The sequence below is a fragment of the Lissotriton vulgaris genome, chromosome 4_1, assembly GCF_964263255.1.
Source record: "Lissotriton vulgaris chromosome 4_1, aLisVul1.2, whole genome shotgun sequence".
Classification (NCBI taxonomy): Eukaryota; Metazoa; Chordata; class Amphibia; order Caudata; family Salamandridae; genus Lissotriton; species Lissotriton vulgaris.
In genome coordinates, this window is record NC_141691.1 from 203,799,202 (window position 1) to 203,826,843 (window position 27,642).

The 27,642-nt window shown below is 46.9% G+C and overlaps 1 protein-coding gene across 2 annotated transcripts in view; it reads right to left on the reverse strand.

Annotated features, from left to right (window-relative positions):
• XIAP (X-linked inhibitor of apoptosis) overlaps positions 1 to 27,642 on the reverse strand; it is a 550,605-nt gene that overhangs the window by 45,765 nt on the left and 477,198 nt on the right. For both annotated transcript variants that reach the window (XM_086918504.1, XM_086918505.1), the window contains exon 6: positions 20,197 to 20,388. In XM_086918504.1, coding sequence (XP_086774630.1) covers positions 20,197 to 20,388 — 192 coding nt within the window. The remainder of the gene's footprint in view (positions 1 to 20,196; positions 20,389 to 27,642) is intronic.

The window sequence follows — 27,642 nt, forward strand, 5'->3', positions numbered from 1 at the left end:
GCAGAGACCAACAGCAGAGTCCAGTCCAGGTCCAGTTGCCACTGATCAGGTGGGCAGTTGCAGGAAAGGCATCCTGTAGCTTGTTGTATACCTATATCTTGAACAGGATGTCAGCTTTATGACCACTGGATTGCACTTCTTTGTCCGGGGTACAACAGTGAGCAGACCCAGTGATTGGGGGGGCTCCTCAGAGACCGCAAGCTCAATCCTCTTCTGTTCTGCCTCAGGACTAGAAGTGTTCCTATGTGGGTGCCTGGGGATGGCATATGTATGCCTGGCATGAGCTAGTTGGTGGGAAGAACTTGTTGTTTGCATGCCCTAACCAATGGGGGTAAAAGTTCCCAGGATCAACCCTACCAACTTTGCTGTTTTCAAGATAGTGAAAGTCTTCAGCCACAAAAAACCATCAGCTCAGAGGGCCTGGGGTGTGCTTGAGGAATGTACTATTGCAATCCTAGTGCTCTCCCACATCTAACAGTAAACTCCGGTTAGAAGCAGCCACTACACCCACAACAGATCCAGAGACATACATTTGTATAACAAAAGCAAGCTTCTTGAGCAACCAGACACTGGTTACTCAAGAAATGTCTTGGCATGCTGTTCTCTTCCTTTCAAGTGTTACATGCTGCTCAGCCAAACTGTCAAGTAGGATTTGACACGGTGCTGTCAAAAGGAGCTCAACGGCCCCATCCTGCATATTCTGCTGTGTTCAGAGGAGTCATCTCTGCCCATTCAAGTCAGCCTATTGTTTTATTTGTAGGAGATATTTCACACCTATTCAAAGGCCAATCACTGGCTGGGAGCTGATAGAGAATAATACTAATTTGCCATCTGACAGTTCGGTACAGTAAAGGGTAACTTTCCAAGAGTTACTTTTCCTTGAGACTGATTAATAATAAGACTTCACCATTGAGTTGGATTTATAATAACTTTAAAAAATGTTGTCTATTTTTCTACCTAGTCCCATTCCCAAAATAGAGTATGAGGATTTTAATCTGTACTTTGATTTTCTACATAGGACAGCTAGGCCTGACAAAGTAAAAAATAGCTTTTGGGTATTCGTTACTGTAAGGACATGTGAATGTTAAAATTCTACATCTCCTACTTTTAAATACCATGCACCCTGCCTTGTGGGCTACAAGAACACCATAGGGGTGACGGAGTAGTTTCTGACCTGTAACTCCAGTTCTGTAGTAGGGGTATCTGTGTTATAGTAAATCATGTGAATAATCCCGCCCATGTGTGTGGACCCCGGAGCAATCGAAATAGTCTCTTAAGTTGTCCTCTTCTGCAATCCTGCATAGCAACTTAAGAGAAAATCAAAGACAAATAATGCAGCCTGAAATTAACAAGGCTACACTGGCCAGTACTTCATCCTGAAGTGAAAAAGGATAGCCAGAAAATATTAAAATTTAAACATTTTGCTAAGTTTCACACATAGAGAAACACCCCTTCACAAAAATCTTTTGTCATGATAGAGAGGAAGGGTTGGAAAGACAAGCCCCATAGGCTGCCATTATGCGTCTGTAAATGGTTACCGTGCCTTTAAGGAACCCTCCAGAGACCCTCGGTATCCCATGATGCACAGCCAAAGGCTAGTTACTTTCAGTTCTTTTTGAAGGTGTATAAAGCCAGGCCTGTAGCATTCAGGATATTATGGTTTCATCCACCGGGGAGGAGGGCGGATTGCTTAGGACTATAACAGAGATACCCCTACTACAGAACTGGAGTTACAGGTAAGAAACTACACCTTCTGTAGTAGGGGATCACTGTGTATAGTCATAATCATGTTATAGAATGGCAAGCCCATCCCAAACAACCAAACCCAGCGATGGAAGAAACAGACAGAACAACTACTGTGCAAATACATTTCTCAGCGAAGCCTGCCCAACCTGAGCACCTGCTCTGGCATCAGAGTCCAGGCAGTGGTGCTTAGCAAGTTATGGACCGACTTCCAAGTGGCAGCCCTAAAGATGTCTGCAATGGGAACATTACGCAGCAATGCTGCTGTAGTAGCCTTGCCTCTGGTTGAGTGAGCCTTAGGCTTACCCCTAGAGTCTTATTAGCTTTCTGTTAACACAGTTGAATACAGGACACAATCCACCTAGAGATGGACTGTTTAGAGGTAGCTAGCCCCGTCCTGAATGATCCATAATTAACAAATAATTGATCCGATCTACGAATTACCTTACGCTTATCTAAGTAAAATTTCAACACCCTTCTCACATCAAGAGAACGAAGGGACCTCTCTGCCGGAGAGGAAGGATGTTGAAAAAACGTGGGCAAAGTGATCGTTTGGTTCACATGAAAATACGACACAGCCTTAGGAAGGAACTTTGTGTGAGTTCTCATGACCACCTTAGATGCATAAAACACAGTATAGCGCTTTTGGCAACAGAGATCCTGGATCTCACTCACCCTGCGAGCCGATGTTATAGCTACAAGGAAAGCTGCCTTCCAGGATAGATGCTGGATAGAAGCCTTATGAATAGGCTCAAAAGACTCCTTCATTAGTATAGACAGCACCACATTCAGCTCCCATGGAGGCGAGGGACGTCTGATGGGAGGAAACACCTTCTTCAAACCTTTCCAAAAATCTGATGACTGGGATTTGGAAAAAGGAAGTTTGTGAAGGCATTTCCTATACGCAGTTAAAGCTGCTAAGTGAACCTTAATGGAATGAAAATTAAGGGCAGATTGAGCCAAATGTTGTAAGTACGGGAGAATGACATCTTCGTTGCAGGATGTAGTGGCTGCATCTTTAGTTCTGCAACAAATGCAAAATCTCTTTCATTGGTATGCGTAGGAAGTCCCTGTAGACTTGTAGCTTTCTTTAATACTTCCATGCAGTTCTGAGGAAGATTTAAAAGTCCATACTGCACTAGCTCATGAGCCATGCTGCCAAATTTAGTGACGAGAGGATGGGATGCACCATCTTCCCTCTGAACTTTGTGGGAAGGTCCAGCTGACCTGGAAGCCGAAGATGCGGCAGGAGAGACCGGTGTAGGAGGTCGGTGAATCACCAATGCTGAGGCCATTCCGGAGCAATGAGGATCATTCTGGCCCTGGACTGGGACAGCTTGATCAACACTGTTGGGATCAGGGGAATGGGTGGAAAAGCATAGAGAAAGCAGTTCGACCAGTTGATCTATCAATGGATTTAGGCCCAGATCTCTGTACTGGGGTGAATGTATGACATTGCTCTGCATTCTGTCCATCAACTGTTGTTTTTGCATTTGTCACCCGAGTGGGATGGGTATGCTCAGACGTGAGTCCCATGCTCTCCACACCACTGAAGTCAAGCTATCCTGGCTGAAGACGGCTGATAGCCAGAAACCGGTCCTAGGATGCTTGATTCTGGTCCAGGAAAAACATGGCTTGGCAGTTCGGTCTGGACTGTTCCCATGAGGCACAGAGTCAAGGCTGATTTGCATATGGCCATGTCTGAACTGGGGTGGTGTGGAGTGCAAAAAACAATGGATTTAGGCCCAGATCTCTGTACTGGAGTGAATGTATGACATTGTTCTGCATTCTGTCCATCAACTGTTGTTTTTGCATTTGTCACCCTGAGTGGGATGGGTATGTTCAGACGTGAGTCCCATGCTCTCCACACCACTGGAGTCAAGCTATCCTGGCTGAAGACGGCTGATAGCCAGAAACCGGTCCTAGGATACTTGATTCCGGTCCAGGAAAGACAAGGCTTGGCAGTTCGGGCTGGACTGTTCCCATGAGGCACAGGGTCAAGGCTGATTTGCATATGGCCATGTCTGAACTGGGGTGGTGTGGAGTGCAAAAAAAGATGGACTTAGGCCCAGATCTCTGTACTGGGGTGAATATATGACATTGTTCTGCATTCTGTCCATCAACTGTTGTTTTTGCAGTTGATCCATCGTGCATTCCCCAGCGTCCCTGGTTGGTAAAACTTGGAGGTGAAGTCTCGGCATTTACTGTTTTCTGCGGTGCAAACAGATCTATTTCTGGAGTGCTCCACCATGCGAAGACGTCTCTTAACCCCTCGTCGTTTAAGACCCATTTGTGAGTTTCCTGAACAGCCTTCTGAGCGCGTCTGCCTGAGCATTCTGCACACCTGGGAAATGGGTTGCCGTTATCGTCAGTCCCCTGGCGAGCAGCCAGTACCAGATCGTCTGCGCTCACTGAGACAGTGTGCGCAATCTTGAGCCCCCCTGCTTGTGTAAGTAATACATTGTTGTTGTGTTGTCCGACTGTACAAGCAGCAAACTGGTCTGAAACGAAGGCTGGAAGGCTTTCAGCGGTAAGTGAACTGCTCTGAGTTCCAGAAAATTGATGTGATACGAGGACTCCGTCTGGGGCCACGTGCCTTGTTTCTTGTACCAGCCGTGGAGAGACGCATCCGTCACAACAGTCTGAGTCGGTATCTCCTTGTGGAAAGGAATCCCTTTGAGGAGATTGTAAAGTGAACACCACCACTTCAGGGACTAGACATTGTGTTGCGACAGTTGGATTCTGTCCTCCCAGCTCCCTCGTTTTTTGGTCCCACTGATCCCCCAGACATTCCTGCAGCGGTCTCATATGGGGGCGTGCATGTGGAGTGATAAAGATACACAAGGCCATCGACCCCAGGAGAGAGGACACCGTCCTCACCATTGCTGAGGGAACGGACATAAGAGCCCGAGCCTTCCGAAGGATCGATAAGCGTCGCTCCTCCGAAAGACACACGCTTGCCTTGAGTGTATCGATGGAGGCTCCCAGGTACTGCAGACACTGAACAGGTGTCGGGACAGACTTCGACATGTTGATGTGAAGACCCAACTGTTTCAACAGAACGGACGTCCTGTTGAAATGTAGCTGCGCTTCCTGGAACGTGGATGCTTTAATCGGCCAGTCGTCCAAGTGCGGATAGATGAACACCTTGTTCTTCTTCAGGTGCGCTGCAACCACCGGCATGCACTTTGAAAAAGTCCTGGGCGCAGACTTCAGTCTGAACGGAAGTACTGTATACTGGTAATGATTGGTGCCGACAAGGAACCGCAGGAATTTCCAATGTTTCCTTGCAATGGGTACATGGAAGTACGCGTCTTGCAGATCTATGGCGCATAGCAAGTCCCCTTGATGCAGCTGAGGATAAATCTGGTGCAGGGACAGCATGCAGAACTTTTCTCTGCGAATCCATTTGTTTGCTTGCCGCAAATCCAGAATGGGCGCGAACTCGTTTTTGTCCTTTTTGCGCACAAGAAAGAACCTGGAGTATAGACCTTTGCCCCTTTGAGAAGGAGGAACCGGCTCTATCGCCCTTTTTCTTAACAGGGTATTAGCCTCCACTTGGAGTTCGCGCAAAAGGTATTGTGAACGAACGGGTGGAATAGCTGGAGGAGGGCTGACGGAACGTAAACTGTAGCCATTGCAAACAATATCCAGGACCCACTTGTCCCGAGTTATTTTTCTCCACTTTGCCAGGTAGTTTTGAATGCTTACCCCCACTGGAGTGGGTAACAGAAGAGGGGGAAGTAATCCCTCAGGGCTTAGACCCAGCCAGGCTCTTGTTTCCCCGATGTGGACTGTTGGTTGCCTCTGCCCCTCTGAAAGGGCTGTCGCTGAAACTGCTGTTGCTGCTGCTGTCCAGCCTGAGGACCCTGCCGGGTTGGAACCTCTGGGAAGAATAGCGTTGTTGGTAGGAACGGAAAGTATTACGCTGTTCTTTAGGCTTGTCCAACCCAACAGCTTTGAGTGTCTCAACCTCCACTTTCATATGAGCCATTTCCTCATCTGCATTGGCATCAAAGAGAGTGGAACCCGAAAAGGGCAGGTGAGCAATTTATTGCTGGGCCTCCAGTTTCAGGGAGGTAAGCCGCTACCATGAGTGGCGCCGCAGAGTCACACCATGACAATATCAATGGGCTGCCAGGAGAGAGGTGTCTGCAACCGCACTGATGATGACTGATTCGAAACCATCAGACCCTCATTGTGAACCGCCTCAAAGTCCTCCCGCTTGTCCCTAGGGAAGAGTTCAACAAACTGTTGGAGAGACTCCCACAAGGAGCGGTCATATCGTCCCAAGAGAGCAGTCAAGCTAGCTGCCTTCATTGAAGTGGCTGCAGTGCTGCAGACTTTCCTTCCTGCAGAATCAAGTCTGCCTCTTTCTTTGTCCAGTAGAACAGTGGACGAAGGGGCCGCAGAGTGATGCTTATTTGCCGCCACTCTGAGTCAATTTTTTTTATTTGATTCAGACCTCAACTGAGATCACCAAATACAAAGATAAAATTGTTATTATTGAATTTAAAAGGATTAGATGGTAAAACCTTTGCTTTAAAACACACTATAACATAGAGCAGTAACAATATTCTATTGCCTACCCGTACAACATTTTGCTTTTAAAACACACTATAAAATGGAGCAATACAACATTTTGCATTTAAAACACACTATAAAATGGAGCAGTAACTGTGTTCTATCGCCTACCCATACAACATTCTATAAAGATGAGATAAAAATTTCTGATTATGAGTTTTAACTTTAGAACAGCTTCAGAAAATAACTTCAAACCTTATACAGGTTTTGGAATGCAAATTCATTGACTGGAGAGTTACACAGCATAATTAGATCTTGGGCAGAGAGTGCATTATACTTTAATTGAATTGGAATTATATAACAACGTTGTGCCGCTACTATACTCTCATTAGGACAAATTAGTAAAACGTGAAGCAAATCTTGTCGGCCACCTTTGCATAACTCACATATGCTTCTGGGATTATTTGAACCTTCCCAACTAGCTAAGAATGTAGCTAAAGGGAGTATACCCAAACATAAGAGTAGGATACATCACCTTACCCCATGCTCTAGTTGAAAACGTAAATAGGGAGCATACATTTTAAATTGTATGTTTTCTGCGAACTTTTTATAATGCTTCAATTGAATGCAATTCTCTTTATCCAAATTATAACTGATTCTAGGGGCCAAATGTTTTAAAAACAATTTCAAGTGTGCTGGAGACCAGTCCTGTAAAAGTGCGACAGTGCATTGAGAAACCTCAAAGACTTGCTCCAAATTCCTATTAAAAGTTTACCCAGACGTTTCCTCACTAAAAGTCTCCAGTTTTAACAGATGCCTTAAGGTGTCTGGTGCTGCATGTAATAAGTTGAAAGCCCACCTGATGATATTTACAATTACTCTAGCAGAGGTTCCCGTTACCGATAGCTCGAGACCTAGTGATCGGACTGGTACCAAATGCAACACTTTTAACAATTTTTCAGAGTATGGTTCCTTCCTTTACTTTTATAGATTGCCATGTTTTAATTAGTGTTAATTCCATGGCATAGGATAGAATCTGAGGGATTTTCATATCATAAACCGCCAGCATTAATGTGAAAATTCTATTTCCAGTGGAGTCTCGGTAAAGCCCAAACGTGCGATTCTGCCTTCCGACTTAAGTGTTGAAGGTGGGCTGTATCTTGTAAGTTAGAAGTAAAAATACTGCCCAGATAAACATACTCTTTTACTGTCTCGATCGGTTCGCCTTCTAACGACCATGAATAAGGTAAAGCCTTCCTTCTTACACTGAAAGGGAGTGCTTTAGTTTTATTAATGTTTGGCACCTGAAAATGTTCGATTGCATAATGATTTAATTCATTCTGGGTTCTTTGCAAGCCTATCGGGGAATGGTCAAGTATAACCATATCGTCGGCATACATTAAACACAGTATGTCAGCTTGTGCTAATTTAGGAGGATAATTTTTAATTAGAGAAAGACGCCTTGTTAGATTGCTAATATAGATGGAAAATAATAGGGGAGCTAATAAGCATCCCTGTTTTAGCCCGTTCCGCGAAGAGATAAGTTTGGCTAGACCTTTCCCCCCCTATAAAACTGTCATAATCAAGGGTGTAGCTGTGTTTCTGGGCACAGGAGAGAAGAGTGAGGTTAAAAAAAATCTGTCATCTATTGAGTGGTCTTTGTATATAGAGTTTGAACCACACTGAGTATGGTTCCAAGAAATTGTACAGAGCCGTTGGGAGGTGTCTGTGAGATCGGGGATTTGGGCAGTTACCAGTTCAAGGGTGCATCCAATCACCCCGAAGATAGCCTCTGTGAAAGAAAAAAGCCACATAAAATTCACAGTATAACAGGGCCTACAACACCCACAATGTACTGCTTTTAAGGCGAAACTGATAGTGTTGCAAGGCTACGGCATTAATTTGAATGATTGCAAAAACCTGGAAATACAATATATCAGATTTTCTTTCAGTTTCTGTTTGAATAGTTTGTGATGTTAAGAGTGGACAAAAAGCCTTAAGTAGATAAAACAAAAAAAAGTTTCTGGCATATTTGCGCTTTAGGCCTTCCAAGGATTTGGAAATTGCTTTGCAAATGCAATACAATAAAAAATCACCTCCTCTCTATATTACATTCTGATGTAATCTTGCATTCTCTGTCTTTTGTTTAAGTTTGGTGAAGAACACCTGCTGTGTATTTTTAGATGGGATGTGATAACTGGGCCTTTTATCCTTGTTAATCTGTTCTGTGGCACTTTAAGCAGCCCACCGTGGCCCTAATTACACGTTGCCCAGTATTGGCAGGGTACAAACTGTGCACCAGTTATTAGCAGAAACATGCTGTAGCAACCCATCAGTACCATGCAATTACGAGTTACATCCCATGGAAGGAGTAGTTTCTATCCTGTAACTCCAGTTCTGTAGTAGGGGTATCTCTGTTATAGTCATAATCTAGTGAATAGTCCAGCCCATGTGCGTGGACCCCGGCAATCAAAAATAATCTCTTAAGTTGTCAAAACCATGCAGAAACTGCAAAGACACTTAAGAGAGAATTTAAAGACAAATAATGCAGCCTATATCCACAGGCTACACTGTCCAGTACTTCAACTAGAAATTCCACCAAAAAAACACCACACACAACACAGCCTGCCAGTTTCTACCATAGAGAAACTTGCCTCCCCCAGTCAAAGACTGGAATGATAGAGAGGAAGGTAGGGACAGACGAGCCCCATAGGCTGCCATTATGTGGCTTAAATAGGATACTGTGCCTTTAAGAGAACTTTCCAGAACTTCTCCCAGTATCCCAGAATGCATAGCAGGTCCCTCTACTTTCAGTTCTTTTTGAAGGCGTAGCACTCCAGACCTGTCGCATTCTTTACATGATGAAATATCTCCACCGGGGAGGAGGGCGGGCGCTTATGACTATAACAGAGATACCCCTACTACAGAACTGGAGTTACAGGACAGAAACTACTCCTTCTGTAGTAGGGGATCTCTGTGTATAGTCATTATCTAGTGAATAGAATGGCAAGCCCATCCCCACACCAAATCGGCGGTGGAGAATAAATACATAACGCCACTACTGTGCGAACAAATTCCGCAGCGAAGCCTGCCCAACCTGAGCGTCTGCCCTGGCGTCAGTGTCCAGGCAGTAATGCTTAGCAAAGGTATGAACCGACTTCCAAGTGGCTGCCTTGCAGATTTCAGCAATCGGCACGTTACGGAGCAGAGCCGTCGTGGCAGCTTTGCCCCTGGTGGAATGAGCCTTAGGCTTACCTCCTAAGGTCTTATTAGCCTTTTGGTAACATAATTGTATGCAGGACACAATCCACCTAGAGATGGACTGCTTAGAGGTCGCAAGACCCGTCCTGACCGATCCATAATTGATGAACAACTGGTCAGACCTACGAATATCTTTGGTTTTATCCAGATAAAATTTCAACACCCTCCTAACATCCAGGGAATTGAGAGACCTCTCCGCTGGGGATGAAGGGTTCTGAAAAAACGTAGGCAAAGTTATAGTCTGGTTGACATGAAAATCAGAAATAACCTTGGGAAGAAATTTAGGGTGAGTACGCATAACAACCTTAGCAGCATGAAATACAGTATAAGGTTCAGTACAACACAACGCCTGAATTTCACTCACCCTGCGGGCCGATGTAATGGCCACGAGGATTGCCACCTTCCAGGACAGGTGCTGCAACGAAGCCTTATGAATCGGTTCAAAAGGCTCCTTCATCAATCTGGACAGCACCACATTCAATTCCCATGGCGAGGGAAGCCTGACAGGAGGGAATACTTTCTTCAATCCTTCCAGAAAATCTTTGATCACAGGGATCTGGAAAAAGGAAGTCTGTGAAGGGCATTTCCTGTAGGCAGTCAATGCAGCCAGATGAACCTTAATGGAATGCACATTAAGGCCAGACTGCGCCAAATGTAAAAGGTAAGGAAGGATGACATCTTCCTTACAGGTCGTAGGATCATGGTTCTTAGACTGGCACCAGATACAAAACCTCTTCCACTTGTAAGCATATGAAGTCCGAGTGGAAGGTCTCTTAGACTCCTTCAGTATGTCCATGCAATCATCGGGCAGATTCAGATGGCCATATTGCACTATCTCAGGAGCCATGCCGCCAAACTCAAAGACGAGAGGTTGGGGTGTAATATCCGTCCCCCGAACTTCGTGAGAAGGTCCGGCCTGCACGGCAGCCGAATGTGAGGAAGGAGAGACCGGTGAAGTAGGTCCGTGAACCACCACTGCCTGGGCCACTCCGGGGCGATGAGTATCATCCCGAGTTCTGGACCGGGCCAGCTTGATGAGCACCGCCGGAATCAGAGGGATGGGAGGAAAGGCGTACAGAAAGCTGTTCGTCCAGTTGATCCATAACGCATTCCCCAGCGTCCCTTGCTGGAAGTACCTGGAGGCGAAGTTTCTGCACTTGCTGTTTTCGGCGATGGCGAACAAATCTACGTCTGGAGTTCCCCACCTTGCGAAGACTTCTCCTAGTACTTCGTCGTTTATGACCCATTCGTGGTTTTCCTGAACCAGTCTGCTCAGTGCGTCTGCCTGAACATTCTGCACACCTGGTAGATGGGTGGCCGTTATCGTCAGTCCTCTGGCTAGGAGCCAGTGCCAGATCGTCTGCGCCTCCTGTGACAGAGTGCGTGATCTCGAGCCCCCCTGCTTGTTGAGGTAATACATCATGGTGGTATTGTCCGTCTGTACAAGCAGAGAGTTGGTCTGGAAGGACGGAAGAAAGGCCTTCAGATCCAAGTGAACAGCCCTGAGTTCCAGGAAATTGATGTGATACGTAGCCTCCATCGGCGACCACGTGCCTTGAATCTGTAGAGTCCCGGAGTGCGCTCCCCATCCCAGAAGAGACGCATCCGTCACAACAGTCTGCGTGGGAATGTCCTTGTGAAAGGGAACCCCTCTGAGGAGATTCTCCGCCGCACACCACCACTTCAGAGACTGAAGAGCATGCAGCGACAGTCGAATCTTGTGGTCCCAAGATCCTTTCCTCTGATCCCACTGGTCCTCCAAGCACTCCTGCAGCGGTCTCATGTGCAGCCGTGCGTGTGGCGTCAGGAAGATACAAGAGGCCATCGATCCCAGTAGAGAAGACACCGTCCTCACTGTTGTAGATGGAGTCGTCATAAGAGCCTGAGCCTTCCGAAGGAGTGATAATCGTCGCTCTTCCGAAGGAGACACGCTTGCTGACAGCGTATTGATGGAGGCTCCCAAGTACTGTATGCATTGGACCGGAGTCGGGACAGACTTGGCCATGTTGATGTGCAGCCCCAGCTTGTTCAAGAGAACGCACGTCTTCTGGAAGTGTGCTCGCGCTTCCGAGAAGGAGGATGCCTTGATCAACCAATCGTCCAGGTACGGGTAGACGAACACCTTGTTCTTCCTCAGGTGTGCTGCTACCACCGCCATGCACTTCGAGAATGTTTTCGGCGCAGACTTCAGTCCGAATGGGAGTACTGTGTATTGATAGTGATTGGTGCCGACTTGGAACCGCAGGAACTTCCTGTGTTTGTGTGCAATGGGCACATGGAAGTAAGCATCCTGTAGGTCTACAGCGCATAGCCAGTCTCCCTGTTGCAACTGAGGGTAAATCTGATGCAACGACAGCATGCAAAACTTTTCCCTGCGAATCCATTTGTTTGCCTGCCGCAAGTCCAGAATGGGCCTGAACTCGTTCTTGTCCTTCTTGCGAACCAGAAAGAACCTGGAGTACAGACCTCTTCCTCTCTGAGACAGAGGTACGTCTTCTATCGCCCTTTTCCTCAACAGGATATCCGCTTCCGCCTGAAGCTCGCGCAGCTGAAACTGCGAGCTGACCGGGGGAATTGCTGGAGGAGGGCTGGTGAACCGAAGACTGTATCCATTGCAAACAATATTCAGCACCCACTTGTCCTGAGTAATTTTTCTCCACTCTGCCAGAAAAAATTGAATGCTTCCCCCTACCGGAGTGGGTAACAAATCCGGGGGAAGTAGGTTCCTAGGGCCTAGACTTAGCCTGGCCCTTGGGCGCTGGGGCCGACTGCTGGCCTCCTCTGCCCTTCTGGCGCTTCTGGAACGGCTTACGGAACTGGTGTTGCTGTTGCGATTGCCCCGAAGCCTTGCCTCTTCCTCAGCCTTGCCCGCCGAACCACCGTTGGAAAGGGCGGTACTGCTTCTTGGTCTCTTTAGGCTTCTCCAGGCCCACAGCCGTCAGCGTCTCGGCCTCCGCCTTCATGCCGGCCATCTCATCGTCCGCATGCTTCCCGAAGAGGGTCTCACCGGAGAATGGTAGGTTGGCCACCCTCTGCTGTGCGTCCGGTTTCAGGGACGTAAGCCGGAGCCATGCGTGGCGTCGTTGGTTGACTCCGTGGCAAAATCCGTGAGCAGCCAACAGGGAAGAGTCCGCTGCCGCGCTGATGATCTGGTTCGCCACCAGCATCCCCTCACTCAGTACTTGCATGAAGTCCTCACGCTTCTCCCGAGGTAAATGCTCCGCAAAGCGCTCGAGGGAGTCCCAGAGGGCACGGTCGTATCGGCCCAACAGCGCCGTGGCACTTGCAGCTTTCATGGAGGTGGCGGAAGTTCCACAGACTTTCCTCCCCGCCGAATCCATCCACCTCGACTCCTTATCCGGGGGAACCGTGGAGGACGGAGTGGTGGCATGCTGCTTGCATGCCGCCGTCACAATGACAGAGTCAGGAGGAGGTTCCGTTCTCAGAAAGGCCGGATCCGAATCAGGAGCCCGGTACTTCTTCAGTAACCGTGATGGAGACGCCCTCGTCACCGCAGGGGTGAGAAACAGGGCCATAGCCGGTTCTTCCAGGCCCGGCACCAGAGGCAGGAGAGGACGAGACAGGTGTTTTTGATGTAAAGTCTCAAAAATGACTGACGTTTTCGGAGTAGGCACCGTCAGGGATATGCCCAACTTCGCAGCGCCCCTTAAAAGGACGTCATGGAACGCCACCAAGTCATCTATCGGGGACACTCTCGTGTCCGGTGACCCCGACAGTGTAGGAGAATAGTCCCTGGTCCCAGAGGACCTCGTGTGTGAGCGAGATTCGCGCCTCCTATGGCGGCGTCTCGACCTCGTGGATGATCTGCGTCGCGATCTCTCCCTTCTCCCAGAGCGAGAGCGAGACCTGCCCGCCCGTGGCCGCTCCGTCGGTTTTTACGGAGGGGTCTTCCTTGGCTCCTCACGGGGCTTCGGTTTTGGGGTCCCCTTAGGAGGAACAGGCAGAGACGGCAGGGAAGTGGACCTCGGCGGAGGAACCTTCGGCTGCGGGGTGGGCCCATGCGGAGGGACCGGAGGTGGTGGAGGGTCTCCTGAAGGGAGTGGAGGTTTGGGTGGAGGGTCCTCCTTAGGAACAGGAGGAGGAGTCGGAGTCCTGGGCCGAGATGGTGTGTACACCTCTGAGTACACCGAGCCCGGTGACCCTTTAGGCGAAGGATGCGGAGAGCCAGCTCCATCAGCAGGTGACCGCTTCCTCTTGCGTCCTCCACTTGAAGCAGCGTGACTTCTGGGACTAGAATCCCTCTTGCGCCGTTTTGGAGAGGCTGACCGACTCCTAGACGCTGACCGCTGTCTGCTGGACGCAGAGCGTCGCTTTTCTGGCGTCGAACGACGCTTCTTTGACTCCGGTGTCGATCGCCGTCTCCTCGGCGTCGAACGTAGACTCCTCGACGTCGACCTCTTCTTCCGCGACGCTGTACGCCGCCTCCTCGACGTCGAGCGTTCCGTCTTCGACGACGAACGTCGCCGTCTTCTTGATGCTCTCGACATCGACCGGTGCCTCGACGGCGATCGACGGTGTCGCCTCGACGGCGAGCGCCGATGCCGCTTCGACGGCGAGCGTCGATGCTTGTCACTTTGCCTTCGGCGTCGGTAGGAAGACCTCGACGAAGACGATGAAGTCGACGGTGGCTTCGACGGCGGCTTCTCCAGGATCTTCAACGTCGAGCCGTCACGCCGTCTCGACCCGGAGCCCCGGGGAGAAGGGGAGCACACCGCCGTCATCCCTCTCGACGTCGTCGTCGATGCAATCAACGTCGACGGAGACCGGGACCGTTTGCTGGGCTTCCGGTCTCTGGGGAGCCCCCCCAGAGGCCTCAGCAGAGGCAGAGGGAACCTTCACAGCCTACCCAGACCCACCTGCAGCCTGCAGACGCCTGTCCTCAAGGCCAGAAAGCCTGATCTTCAGTCTGTCCCCCAGAGTCCGAGCAGAAAACTGCTGGCAGATGACACAATCCTCAGGGACATGATCTTCAGGGAGGCACACGATGCAGACATCATGGGGATCACTCTTGGCCTTCTTCCTCCACATGCTGGGCACTTATCAAAAAGGCCAGGCATTTTAGATCCCTAAAACGCCTAAACAGCACAAAAAAGAGAAATAGAACACCAAGAAGTAAACTGCAACACTTTTAGAACACAAAAGTGCCAAAATATCCAATAAACCCTTGAAACAAGGGAGAGCTCAATGCCAGGGTCCTGTAAGCAGGAGCCGGAAAAAAGAACTGAAAGTAGAGGGAACTGCTATGCATTCTGGGATACTGGGAGAAGTTCTGGAAAGTTCTCTTAAAGGCACAGTATCCTATTTAAGCTACACAATGGCAGCCTATGGGGCTTGTCTGTCCCTACCTTCCTCTCTATCATTCCAGTCTTTGACTGGGGGAGGCAAGTTTCTCTATGGTAGAAACTGGCAGGCTGTGTTGTGTGTGGTGTTTTTGTGGTGGAATTTCTAGTTGAAGTACTGGACAGTGTAGCCTGTGGATATAGGCTGCATTATTTGTCTTTAAATTCGCTCTTAAGTGTCTTTGCAGTTTCTGCATGGTTTTGACAACTTAAGAGATTATTTTTGATTGCCGGGGTCCACGCACATGGGCGGGACTATTCACTAGATTATGACTATACACAGAGATCCCCTACTACAGAAAGGGGAGTTACAGTGCGACCTGAATTCACCTGATAATATTCCACATTGTATTCTCTTTTCCATTGGGATTAACAGATGCATTATTCACCTGCTTTGAGCAGGGTGCTGATGTAAGGTGTGGGTGGAAGGAGGACGTGAGGAGTGGAGGTGAATGAAGGAGTGGAGAATGTTGGCTAGCATGGGGGAGCAAGTAATCTCCCCTGTGCCTTGTCTGAGGGTTGCAGTACAAAAGGGGGTGGTTATGAACGGAGCATCTGAACCAATCAAACACTCACACCCAGTTAACAGATCTGGGTTTAATCCATCCCCGTTCTTTCGCCCAATGTGCCACCCCAGTTCAGACATGTCCATATGCAAATCAGTCTGACCCTGTGCCTCATGGGAACAGTCCAGCCCGAACTGCCAAGCCATGCCTTCCCTGGACCGGATTCAAGATTCCTATGACCGGTTTCTGGCGTTACAGCGGTCTTCATCCAGGCTTGCTTGAATCCAGTGGCAAAGTGAGCTAGGGACTCACGTCTGAGCATACCCTGCCAACTTATGGCGAACAAAGCGGTACAAAAGGGGGTGGTGATGGACGGAGCATCTGAACCAATCAAACACTCACACCCAGTCAACAGATCTGGGTTTAATCCATCACCGTTCTTTAGCCCACTCTGCCACCCCAGTTCAGACATGGCCATATGCAAATCAGTCTGACCCTGTGCCTCATGGGAACAGTCCAGCCCGAACTGCCAAGCCATGCCTTCCCTGGACTGGATTCAAGCTTCCTAGGAACGGTTTCTGGCATCACAGCCGTCTTCAGCCAGGCTTGCTTGAATCCAGTGGCAAAGTAAGCAAGGGACTCACGTCTGAGCATGCCCTGCCAACCTATGGCGAACAAAGCGGTACAAAAGGGGGTGGTGATTGACGGAGCATCTGAACCAATCGAACACTCCCACCCAGTCAACAGATCTGGGTTTAATCCGTTCTTGAGCAAAGCGGTACAAAAGGGGGTGGTGATGGACGGAGCATCTGAACCAATCAAACACTCACACCCCCAGTCAACAGATTTGGGTTTAATCCATCACCGTTCTTTAGCCCACTCTGCCACCCCAGTTCAGACATGGCCATATGCAAATCAGTCTGACCCTGTGCCTCATGGGAACAGTCCAGCCCGAACTGCCAAGCCATGCCTTGTCTGAGGGTTGGGCAGGAGTTGTGGAAGGGGTCTGGGCAACAAAGCAGCCTATCCCTACAGTCATTTTGAATGCTAGATTTTACATCTACTTAATCAGATTTGTTGATCCTGCACCCAGTAAATCTGTGTGCAGGAACACTGGACCTCCTATAATAGTGTGGACATGTAATTCCTCGCAGGAATTCCGCTCAACTCAGTTCCCAGTCCAGGCCCATATTTTTTATGTGCACCTTGCAAGGGGGCTGAATAGGCAGAGAGTGTGTGACGCCGCCACCACTATGACCGAATCCGGAGGAGGATCTGCCCGAAGGAATGCCGGGTTCGATTCTGGGGGCCTGTACTTCTCTTTAAGTCTTGATGGAGCCGACTTCACTGAGGCAGGCATCATGAACAGTTCCATAGCCGGTTCCCCCAAACCGGGCACTTAAGGAAGCAGCAGACGAGAGAGTTGCTTCTGTTGTAGCGTCTCAAAGATCACAGACTTGGTAGGGGCAGAACTGTGCGATACTCAGTTTCGCCGCTCCCTCTAACAGCACCTCCTGAAACATGGCAATTTCATTGACAGGTGACATCCTCGTAGGCGGGGAATCTGACAAGGTCGGCGAGTATCTTCCACCACTAGAGGACTCCGTGTCCCTAGTGTACCTGGAACGTGACCTCTCGTGGCGATCACAATGGTGATATCTGGTAGAAGATCTGTGCCGGCTGCGAGAGCAATGTCTCGGTCGGGAATGAGATCTCGGCCTTCTGGGCACCGCCGGGACCACTGGCACAGGTGGCTGAGGTGGAGTAGGCGGTGGTGGCGGAGGCGTCGGCAAGCATGGAGGAGGAGAAGGAGGCGTAGGTGTCCAAGGCCGTAGAGGCGACAGACTAGGAGCCACAGGCTGGGCCGATACCGGTGACCTAGATGGTGAATAGGTCCTGGAGTACTCAGAATCCGAGGTATGAATCACTCTCCGCTTCTTGCGGGCAGGCCTCGAAGAGGGAGCTCGGAGGCAGCGCCCCTTGATGGCGAACGCTGGTGCCGCCATGACCTATAACTGTCAGATGTGGAGATGTTGACCACAGAGGGTGACAGGCTTCTCGACAACGAGCTCTGAGAGCTTCTCGACGGCGACTTTCTTCTCGACGTCTACTTTCTCCTTGACGGCGTCGATCTCCTCGTCGACGGCGACCTGCGCGTCAAAGTTGACAGCGAGCGCCGATGTCTCCTGGACCCAGATCGGCGGTGATGAAGTGTCGTCGTCTTCGTATGTGATGTCCTCGACGTCGACCTCGTCCGAGGTCTTGACGTTGATCTTCGACGTCGATTAGATCCAGAGTCCTGGGTCGACGGGGAGCATATTGTCGTCATACCTGGTTTTGACGTCTACGTTGTAGCCATCGACGTTGACCGGGACCGGCGCAGTTGCCGAGACTTCTTCTGACTGGGGAGCCCCCCCAGAGGCAGACACATGGCTTGTGGAAGAGGAAAGGCTCTCTCCATGCCCAGAGGTCCCACCTGCAGCCTGTGGTCTTCTCTGCTCGAGGCCTTGAAGACGGATCTTCTCCCTGTCACGCAGGGTCCTCCTGGAGAATGACTTGCAGATGACACAGGAGTCAGGAACATGAGATGAGGGACGACAGAGTATGCAAACCCTGTGAGAGTCCGACTTGGCCTTCTTCCTGACACATTCCGGACACTTGTCAAATAAAGTTGGCATTTTGACAAGAAAAAAGTGGCTTAACTGCCCAAAAAAAGACAGCAAAAGGTGAAGGCCCCAGACGTCGAGTGAAACACTTAAATTATCAAATAAAGCTAAAATATTTGAAGCTATACCAATAAAGATAGAGCTCAATGCTCCAGGGTCCTGCTAGCAGGATCCACAAAATAAAATGGAAGTAACTAGCCTTTCAGAGGATACCAAGGGTCTCTGGAGGGTTCCTTAAAGGCACGGTATCTATTTACAGACACATAATGGCAGCCTATGGGGATTGTCTGTCTAAACCTTCCTCTCTATCATGACAAAGGATTTTTGTGAAGGGGAGTTTCTCTAAGTGTGAAACTAATATTTTCTGGATATCCTTTTTCACTTCAGGATGAAGTACTGGCCAGTGTAGCCTTGTTAATTTCAGGCTGCATTATTTGTCTTTGATTTCCTCTTAAGTGTCTATGCAGGATTGCAGAAGAGGACAACTTAAGAGACTATTTCAATAGCTCCGGGGGTCCACGCACATGGGCGGGACTATTCACATGATTATGACTATATACAGAGATCCCCTACTACAGAATTATTAATATTTAAAATGAAGGTTTTCACCTGACATAACAGTTTATTTTGATTAGCAGAGTTGTAGTTATTACACTGTTACAGTCAAGCTACAATGGTAGGCCAGAAACCATGTTTGCACTGCCACTGTGCACAATAGGGGTTGTCGTTAATTAGTGGCATTAACGTCCAGGCCCTGGGTACACTTTGTACCATAAACTAGGGATTAATGGGAAGGTTAAATATACCAATTAAACCGTGTTTTAAGGGGAAGCATAGGCACTCTATCACTTGGTTACCAGGGTTAAAGAGCAGAGTCCTAAAGCCAGAAAAAATATAGGGTTCAGCAAAAGGCGAAAAATCCAGGGTTCCCATTCAGAAAAGGCATCTTCTACACAAAGTCTCTTCATCTTTTTTGGTCTCCGATTCCAACGAGTCCTCTGCAAAGTATCTGGTGCATGAAGGTATTTATCTGATTCTATGGTTAATGTAAACCATTCCACTTATACAGGTGAATAAGCCCTGTGATGCCAATGAAGGGATTCACCAGATTCATGGCCAATCAACTCCTAAGTCCTTCCCTCGAGTGCTTAATGCAAATTTCTTGGGTGCGTGTTAAATTTCTTGGGTGCGTGTTGCAGAAGGTCTTGGTAGCTCTAAAAACACTGCTCAGATGCAGGTCCCACCTAATGTGAGCAAGCAGATCTGCTGTGCATGGCCATCTTTAAAAGAACACGGAGTGAGCTTTGAGATTTGAAGAATAAAATAAAAGCCAAGTCCATGCTGTGTTCACAAGTTTCAGTTTACCTATTCAGGTGTTATAGGCTTGTTGGCTATTAAATCCTCCCTATGATCCCCGCTCAAAAAAGTCTCAGATGTAAGTGGAAATATAAGAGAAGGTCTACAAGGTTGCATCCATGCAGGAGGATGCAGACCCCCGTCCACTATGTATTTTATTAACGTTATGATTGGTCCATAATTTGACATTCATTAACATTAAGGGGTAAGCTCGTAATTTGATATTCTCTGTCAGTACTTATACCACCTTAGTTTTTCTTGAGTAATCCTTCCCATTTCCATCAACAGTTACTATTTCTAAAATGGGAATGCATTACAGTGTATCCAAACTAGGTGCAGTCCATTAAGCAGCCAGCAATCAAGCTAGACCTGTATGCAAATTCTTTTGTATTGTGAACGTAAACAGGACTCATTTTCCCTTCAACCAACGCAAACTTGAGTCGAGTTAAAACTGCAATATTAAACAAAAGCTTCAGCTGCAAAATGATAATAACTCAGTTAATGTCTATGTTTTTCAATATGCCAGTCATGGAGTACAAGTATGGTTTGTGGTCTAATGACAGTGTCCAAACATTATTACTGTTCCTGGGTAGCAAGACAACAGTTACATGTATTACTCTTTTTAAGCTAAATTAACCTTTTGCTTGCCAATTACTTATTACGTATCCTTACTGGTCACTAATACCAGCATAGTTCTTCCACATGGCAGTACAGAACACAATTTCATTTAATTGAGAAGAAAACATGTTTTTATAACAGTTATTAGGTTTAACCACTCACCTTTTTTGGGAGGGTTCTCACTAGGTTGGTCTTGAGCATTTTCACTTATTAAATCTGCAACTAGGAGCTCAGCAGATTTATAGTTTTCGCCTGTTGTCTTAATTTTCTTTTCCATTAACATTGTTATCTTGCTCAGACTGAACCCCATTTGCAATGCATCTCGCACCATAGGACTTTGATTGATAGCATCAGCTATAAGGAAATGTGAACATGTCAAACTTTCAATTTCTTCATGTACATCACTTATAACAGTAATTGTTAAAACCTGTTTCAATTAATCGTTTTGAAGAATAACGTGAAAAAAGGATAAGTATAACACTAAATCGAAGACAGCCGCAAAGCGTCAGTGATATAGAATAGCGGGCCGAGAGATAATCAAGTTCTTGTGTTCAAATATACTTATTCAAAAATTACAATACAATAATCAAACATAAGGAAAGGAAATAAGCAGCCCTAGGTATCCACAGTTCTGTATCATACTCGTCACATCCTAAAAGTAAATCAATGCAATACCGTTCTCAAAAGATAGATTAAGATATATTCAATCCTATAACATATTTAACTAGCTAACATTGCTTTGGGTACGTATGTAAAAAACAAAGATCAGAAGGAGTAAGAAAAAAACAAAGTTAAGAAAAAGAAGCAATTCAAATTTAGGAAACACAAAGGTAAAACCGGTTCATTCATCACAGATGTTACACAAGAACAGGAGACATATTAAAGATAATAATGTTGTTATGTAAGTCTCTCTCTGTTATGTTGTGCTTTCATTTATTTCATGTGTATTGCTTTAAGGCTCGTGTTTGAGCGAGCCACGGGCCTTAGAATACTTTCGTGCATTTGTTTGGGGGAAAATGGTTCACATCAGAACTGATCACAAACCGTTGGTCCACATTTTATCCACTGATGGCACTGCTACTGCTTCTGCTAGGTTAGCAAGGATCTCTATGCGCATGAAAGAATACATATACAATATCACATATGTACCGGGAAAAGACAATGTTGTTGCTGATTGTCTGTCAAGACTCCCTTCCCCTCTGGAAGAATGTGTTGATGATCCTTGGGGGAACGTTAGTGTGGCGTTTATACACGATTCTGGGTTCCTGGCCATTAGCAGGGAGGATTGGTTAAGAGAACATAATGCAGATAATGAATTAGTAGAAGTCTCAAAGTTTATTTGTCATGGTTGGCCAAAAGAAAGATTTTTATCTGGCACTGTGAAGCCATTTTGGGAGGTGCGATCTGAGTTATCATTTGAGAAAGAGGTTTTATTGAGAGGGGACAGGATTGTTCCACCTTCTGGTTCAAGGAAAAAGATCCTACACTCTCTCATTTATTTTAGTTTCTAAGTGTCATAACTCACTAGTATGACGTAGCAACACTTGATAACCAAACTCTTTACCCACTGTTGCTACGTCATAAATGCCTTCCAGGCCAGGCTGACAGGACTCTGAGACTGTCAGCGCAGCTCTGCTTGCCTGTTTAGAATGGAAGTAGAAAGCACAGCTGATGATGGGGGAAGACAGCTGGTCGGGTTGGCAGATAAGGTTTATTTTGTTTTGCAAATTTAAGACCGGAAGGAGAGGCTGTGTTGTGATGGCTTCCCAATCACTCCTCTGCCCCTGCATAGCAGCTGAAAGCAGGGGGAAGATTATTTTGGAGCCACACAACACAAAATTATAGATTGGTAAAAGTGAATTACGGGGTTGTTTTTCTCCTCAGGGTTCTAAGTGACATCAGAGACAACTCGAGCTTTGCTCTCATTTTCAATTTGATGTAATTTAGCATCCCTCAGTGAAAAACCGCTCCATAATTAACAGATGTCAAAATGTCACACCAGAATGAAGAGAGAGAGCAGGGCCCCAGGCCTGTATGGGAAAGGGGGCTCGAACCCCTTCGTCTTCCCACCTCAAGTTGAAGGCACCTTAGGTATAAAAGAAGGGTTAGTGCGTAGGATAACCCTGTCCAGCAAAAATTGTAGATAAGGTTCCTTTATGGTAAGCTTTGATTTCACCGATAGGTCTGGCTGACGTAATGGCCAAGAGAAAAGCCACTTTCCAGGACAGGAACTTTAATTCGCATTTGTGTATTGGCTCAAAGGGCGGACGCATCAGTTGAGACAGAACGGTGTTTAATTGCCAAAAAACTGTAGGAGGCTTAACAGGCAGGAATACTTTAAAAAGCCCCTTCATAAATTCTTTGACGAGTCGGTTAGACCAGAGAGAAGTTTGATTTCAACACCTTCTAAACTTAGAAATTGGAGCAAGATGACCTCTTATGGAAGAGTGAGAAAGTCCTGATTTCGCTAGGTGTAAGAGATAAGGCAGCACCTGCTCCGGATATGAAGAGAATGGATGCAATGCTTGCGAGATACACCAAGTACAGAATCTCTTCCATTTAGCTGTGTAACATTTCAACGTAGACGAAGTATGAGGTTTCTGAAGAATCTTAGTACACTCCTCTGAAAGCCTCAAATCCCCAAATTCAGCGTGGTGAGGAGCCAAGCTGACAAATGAAGAGAGGAAATTTGCAGATGAACCACTTGCCCCTGGTTCTTGTAGAGAAGATCCTTTTTGGAGGGAAGACAATTGGGGCACACTCTGATAGGCGATGCAGCTCGGCTTACCAAAACTGCCTTGCCCACCCCGGAGCGATGAGAATGATCCGACAAGGCACTTGCTTCATTTTTTGAAGTACTTGAGGAATGAGTGGAAACGGGGAAAATGCATAGGTGAACATCCCCGTCAAAGAAAACTGGAAGGCTCTCCCCATGAATTTTGATGAGGATGTCTGCTTGCGAAAAGAGGACACTATTTGTTGAGGACTGTAGCAAACAGATCTAATGTTGGATAAGCCTAGGATTGAAACACCTCCTTCAAATGTTGGTCATTGAGTTCCCATTCATTGTGTGAAGGCCCTGCTGAGAGAGTCAGCCTTCTCGTTGTGAATCCCTGGCACATGCTCCACTCGCAAGGAGATGTTGTTGGCAAGGAGCCATTCCCATATCTGTTGCACAAGAAGGGAAAGTGCCCGGAATCTCGTTCCGCCTTGCTTCCAGAGGTAAAACATTGTTGTAGAGTTGTACGTCCTGACTAGCACTGACGCACCTTTGATGTGAGGCAGGAAGGCCTTCAGACCTAAAAACACTGCTTTGAGCTCCAGAATGTTTATATGATACTTCGATTCTTGTTTGGACCCCTAGCCGTGAACCTGTAATCCTTGAAGGAGAACCCCCCCCATCAGTCCATTGACGCATCCGAGGCCATCACCAGCTGTGGTACAGAGTGGATGAAAAAGACCTTGCAACAGATTGTCGATGACCATCCACCAGGCCATGGCGGCCGTCATTGATGCTGAAATACGAACCTTGTCGTTGAATGAGCCTTGAGACTGAACTCACTGTGCAGCGAGCTGTTCCTGCAGCTGTCACATGCGAAGTCGGCAATTAGGAATAGGCTGGATGCAAGGGCTCATCAACCCCAGCATGGACTTGTACTGCCTCACAGAAGCGAACCTTCTTGATGAAAGAAGCTTTGTTGTATCCATAATGCGTATTATTCTTTCCTGAGTGGGAATGGCTTTGCCCATTTCTGTGTCAAGACGCGCACCCTACAAGACCGACAATTTGGCCGGGATAATGGACAATTTTTCCAGATAGATGCGAAGATCCAGAGAAACTGAAAGAGAATCGGACAGGCTCTTGCTGAAATTTCTGCAGCTTGGAAAGATGGAGCCTTTATGAGCCAATCGTCCAGGTATGGGAACCCTGGTGACCTGACCGTCTTAAGAAGGCTGCTATCGGTGCCATGCACTTTGTGAAGACCCTGGGAGGAGACTTTAAACCAAAAGGGAGTACTGCAAATTGATAATGGCCCCCTGCCACCTTGATACTGAGAAATTTTCGATGTTGAGGGTGAATGGGAATTAGAAAATAGGCGTCGAGGAGATAGAGAGACGTCAGAAAATCCCCCTTCTCCATTAGAAGAAGAATCTCCTGAAGAGAGAGCATCCTGAAAGATTGACTCTTTTTGAACTTGTTTAGCATTCTGAGGTCCATGACCAGCCTCCATTTCCAATTTCTGATGAAAAAGAAGTGGGAATAAAACCCCCAGTTTTGATGGTTGAAGGGTACTTCCTCCATAGCCTGCTTGAGAAGAAGCAAATGTATTTCCTTCTTGAGATCTGGAAGGTGCTGCAGCAGAACTTGCGCGGTGGAACATTTGAAGGATGCTGAATGAATTCTAGCATGTGGCCATGTTGGAAAATGTCTAGAACCCATCTGTCTGAAGAAATGGAGTTCCATTTCTGAAGGATGCTGAGAAGACGTGATCGTGGTGAGGGACTATGGTAGGAGGGGCCTGGTGCTCTTCATTGTCTCATTTTGGAGTCTTGGGACTTTCCAGCAGATTGCTGCCTCTTGCGTCCTGCCGCTCTTAAATAAGTCTGAGCGGTGTTGGACTGAAAAGACTGGTTGTTGACTGGTAGGTAGTGTGCGGATATGGTTGGTACCACTGCTGAAATTGCGAGCAGGATAAGAATTGCCCCGACCTCTAGCCCGAAAGGACGGTGCTGGAGATTGCCTAAGGCTTTGACTGCATATATGTCCTTCTTGATAGATTGTAACTCCTCGTCTACGTGCTTACCAAATAAGCACTACCCACTAAAAGGAAAATCTAAAACCTTGACCTGGACCTCCGGACGAAAAGTGGTTGCAATTAACCATCCCTGACGATGCAGGACAACCGCTCCTGCCATCTGTCGAAATGCAGTAGACGAAACGTCCATAGCTACCTCAATCAGATCTGAAGAAGCTCTTTCTTCCTCCAAAAGAATATCTTTTACCTCTTTCTTTTAATTCTCTGGTACATAATCCAACAGAGTAGAGATGTCTGACCACATCTGCTGGTCATATCTCCCCAAAACGGCCATGGCATTATAGGATCTAATGGAGGTAGCCGCCAAAGCTGAGAATATCTTCCAATATTGTCAATTCGATGACCCTCCTTGTCCAGTGGGGCAGTGCAGGCAGATGCTAGATTCTTGGCTCTTCTCTGTACTGCCTGCATGATCACAGAGTCCGGCCTTGGGTGACCAATGAGGCACGCAGGTGAGTCATCAGGAGCTGTATATCTTTTGTCCAGTTTTGGATTAACCGCTGGAACGGAGGCAGGTGTCTTCATCAACTTTCGCACTTATTGACAAATAAAGTCAATTATAGGAATTGCTCTCACTGAACGTTAAGGGCCTGGTTTAAAATCATATAGAAAACACTCAGTCTCTTTGGTTGGCATTGGTAAGTCAAAACGTTTGGCAGCTCGCTCCAGAAGATCATGACATCTCCCCATATCTGCCGGAGAGAATCTGCAGCAGGAGGGTTATGAGATGGTGGCATAGGCGCTATGTAGTATCAAAACAAATAGGGGGGAGGTATAGGCTAGGTCCACCCTCCAAAGACAGATGTAGACCTGAATAACCCAAGGTATCGGGTGAAAGACTCTAGCCAAAGGAGAGATTTCCGTACTCAATCTGAGTTTTGAAAACCAGTTAGGAAGAAAATCTTTTCTTTCTTGAGTCCCCTCACTCACCAGGGTGTAGTTAAAAAGGTGTTAAAAAACGAACTCAGTTTTTTCCAATGAAAATGATGAAGTACAATTCGGCACAAGGTGATTGATTATGTTTTTAACCTCATCCGTGCGGTGCAGATTTACCGCCGGTGCTGGCCCCTAATGAAAACGGGCGTGGTCATGACAGAACGGTTCCGTCATGAGCACAGCTCAACCGATGCTCATGACGAACCGTTCCGTCATGAGCATCGAAGGGGTCAAAGGGTCATGTCCACAGTAAGTGTATTAAAACCGGTTTAGTAAAATGTTATCAAAAAATGGCCGCCATGAAATGGCTAGTGCTGTTGCTGTTGGTGTTGGTATGCTGACAGATTATTAATACTGTGTGGTTTGATTCAAGGAAGATCTTAAATCATGTCTATGGTTAGGAAAAGGTATTAATTTTATATATAACCATATAGAAATAAAAATATGTCAAACAAATTCTCGTTTTCACATTAGCATTCATGTAATGTTCGGGAGGGGTCTAGGATTATGTTTATCAATAGCCATGACAACAAAAAGTGTATTTGAAACTGTATTGTTTTAAAAAAATGGCCACCATAGAATGGCTAGTGATATAGGAGCTAATCAGGTAGTAGTGCATTTGGTCCCGTAAAAAATGTCAACTACCTTAAAGACAGAGACAATAGAGGTAAATACCAAACTTCAGGAGTACCTGGTAAAGGAACTGAGGTATAATACTGTCCTATTGGTGATAGACTTAAACACTATAAAGCAGGTGGAACAAATGGTACTTGTGGTTCTTTAGGAGAACTGTCCCCATGGGATATCCCTGGGTGTCGGAACGTAACTTAAATGCCCAACGTTGCTCTTTTTCGTGGAGCTTCTTAATGTTAGTACGTTTCTTTATGCGTTCAAGTATTACCCATTTCATATCATTAGGGGTATGTTGTTTTTCAAGGAAATGGGTGGTCATTCTTGTGGTGGTGTATTTGCACCGGATGTTACTTCGGTGTTCAACTATCCTCGTGCTAACCTTTCTTGTGGTCATTCCCACATAATGTAGGTTACAGATACAGGTGATAAGATATACTACGCCTGCAGTATTGCAATGTGTGAAAGTTTGCAGATCCCATGTCATGCCGTTATTGCATTCCACTTTTTTTTAGTAGCTGTGGTTAGGTGGCAAACGCTGGAATTACAGCATGGGTAGTGACCCTCTGGTAGTGGATGAAGTAGGAGTAATGGCCCATCTGAATCAGCTGTATTTTTGGGTCGTGTATGCACCAAATAGTTTCTGAGATTTTTTCCTTTCCTGTGACTGAATATAGGTTGTTGTATATTCAGGCTTCCGCTATTTAGAATCCGCCAATGTTTCTTTACTATCTTAGTAACCTTGTCAGCTGCGATGTTAAAAGTGGTTATACAGATACGTCTCTTGTTTTTTTTGCTTGTTTCTTTCTGTTTGTGTTCCAGCAGTGCCTCTTTGTTGTTGTTGGAAGCTCTTTTCTTTGCTTGTGACACAATGTGTTGTGGGTAATGTCTCAGTAACAATTTCTTGGACAAGTCTTTAGCTTGAGTGTTGTAATCATCTTTCTCAGTGCAGTTACGTCTCAGTCGTAAGAATTGCCCAAAAGGGAGATTGTCTTTAAGTTGTCTAGGATGGAAGCTGTCGTACATCAGGAGGCAATTCCTTGCCGTAGGTTTGAAATGGGTGGTGGTAACTAAGGCTCCATTCTGTGCTATGATGTTAAGGTCTAGGAAGACCAGGTGCGATCGACTCATAGTAAAGGTAAACTTCAAGAATGGGTCTTGTAGGTTTAGCCAGGCTACAAAGGCTGTTGCTTCTGATTTGCTACCTTCCCAAATCAGCAATACA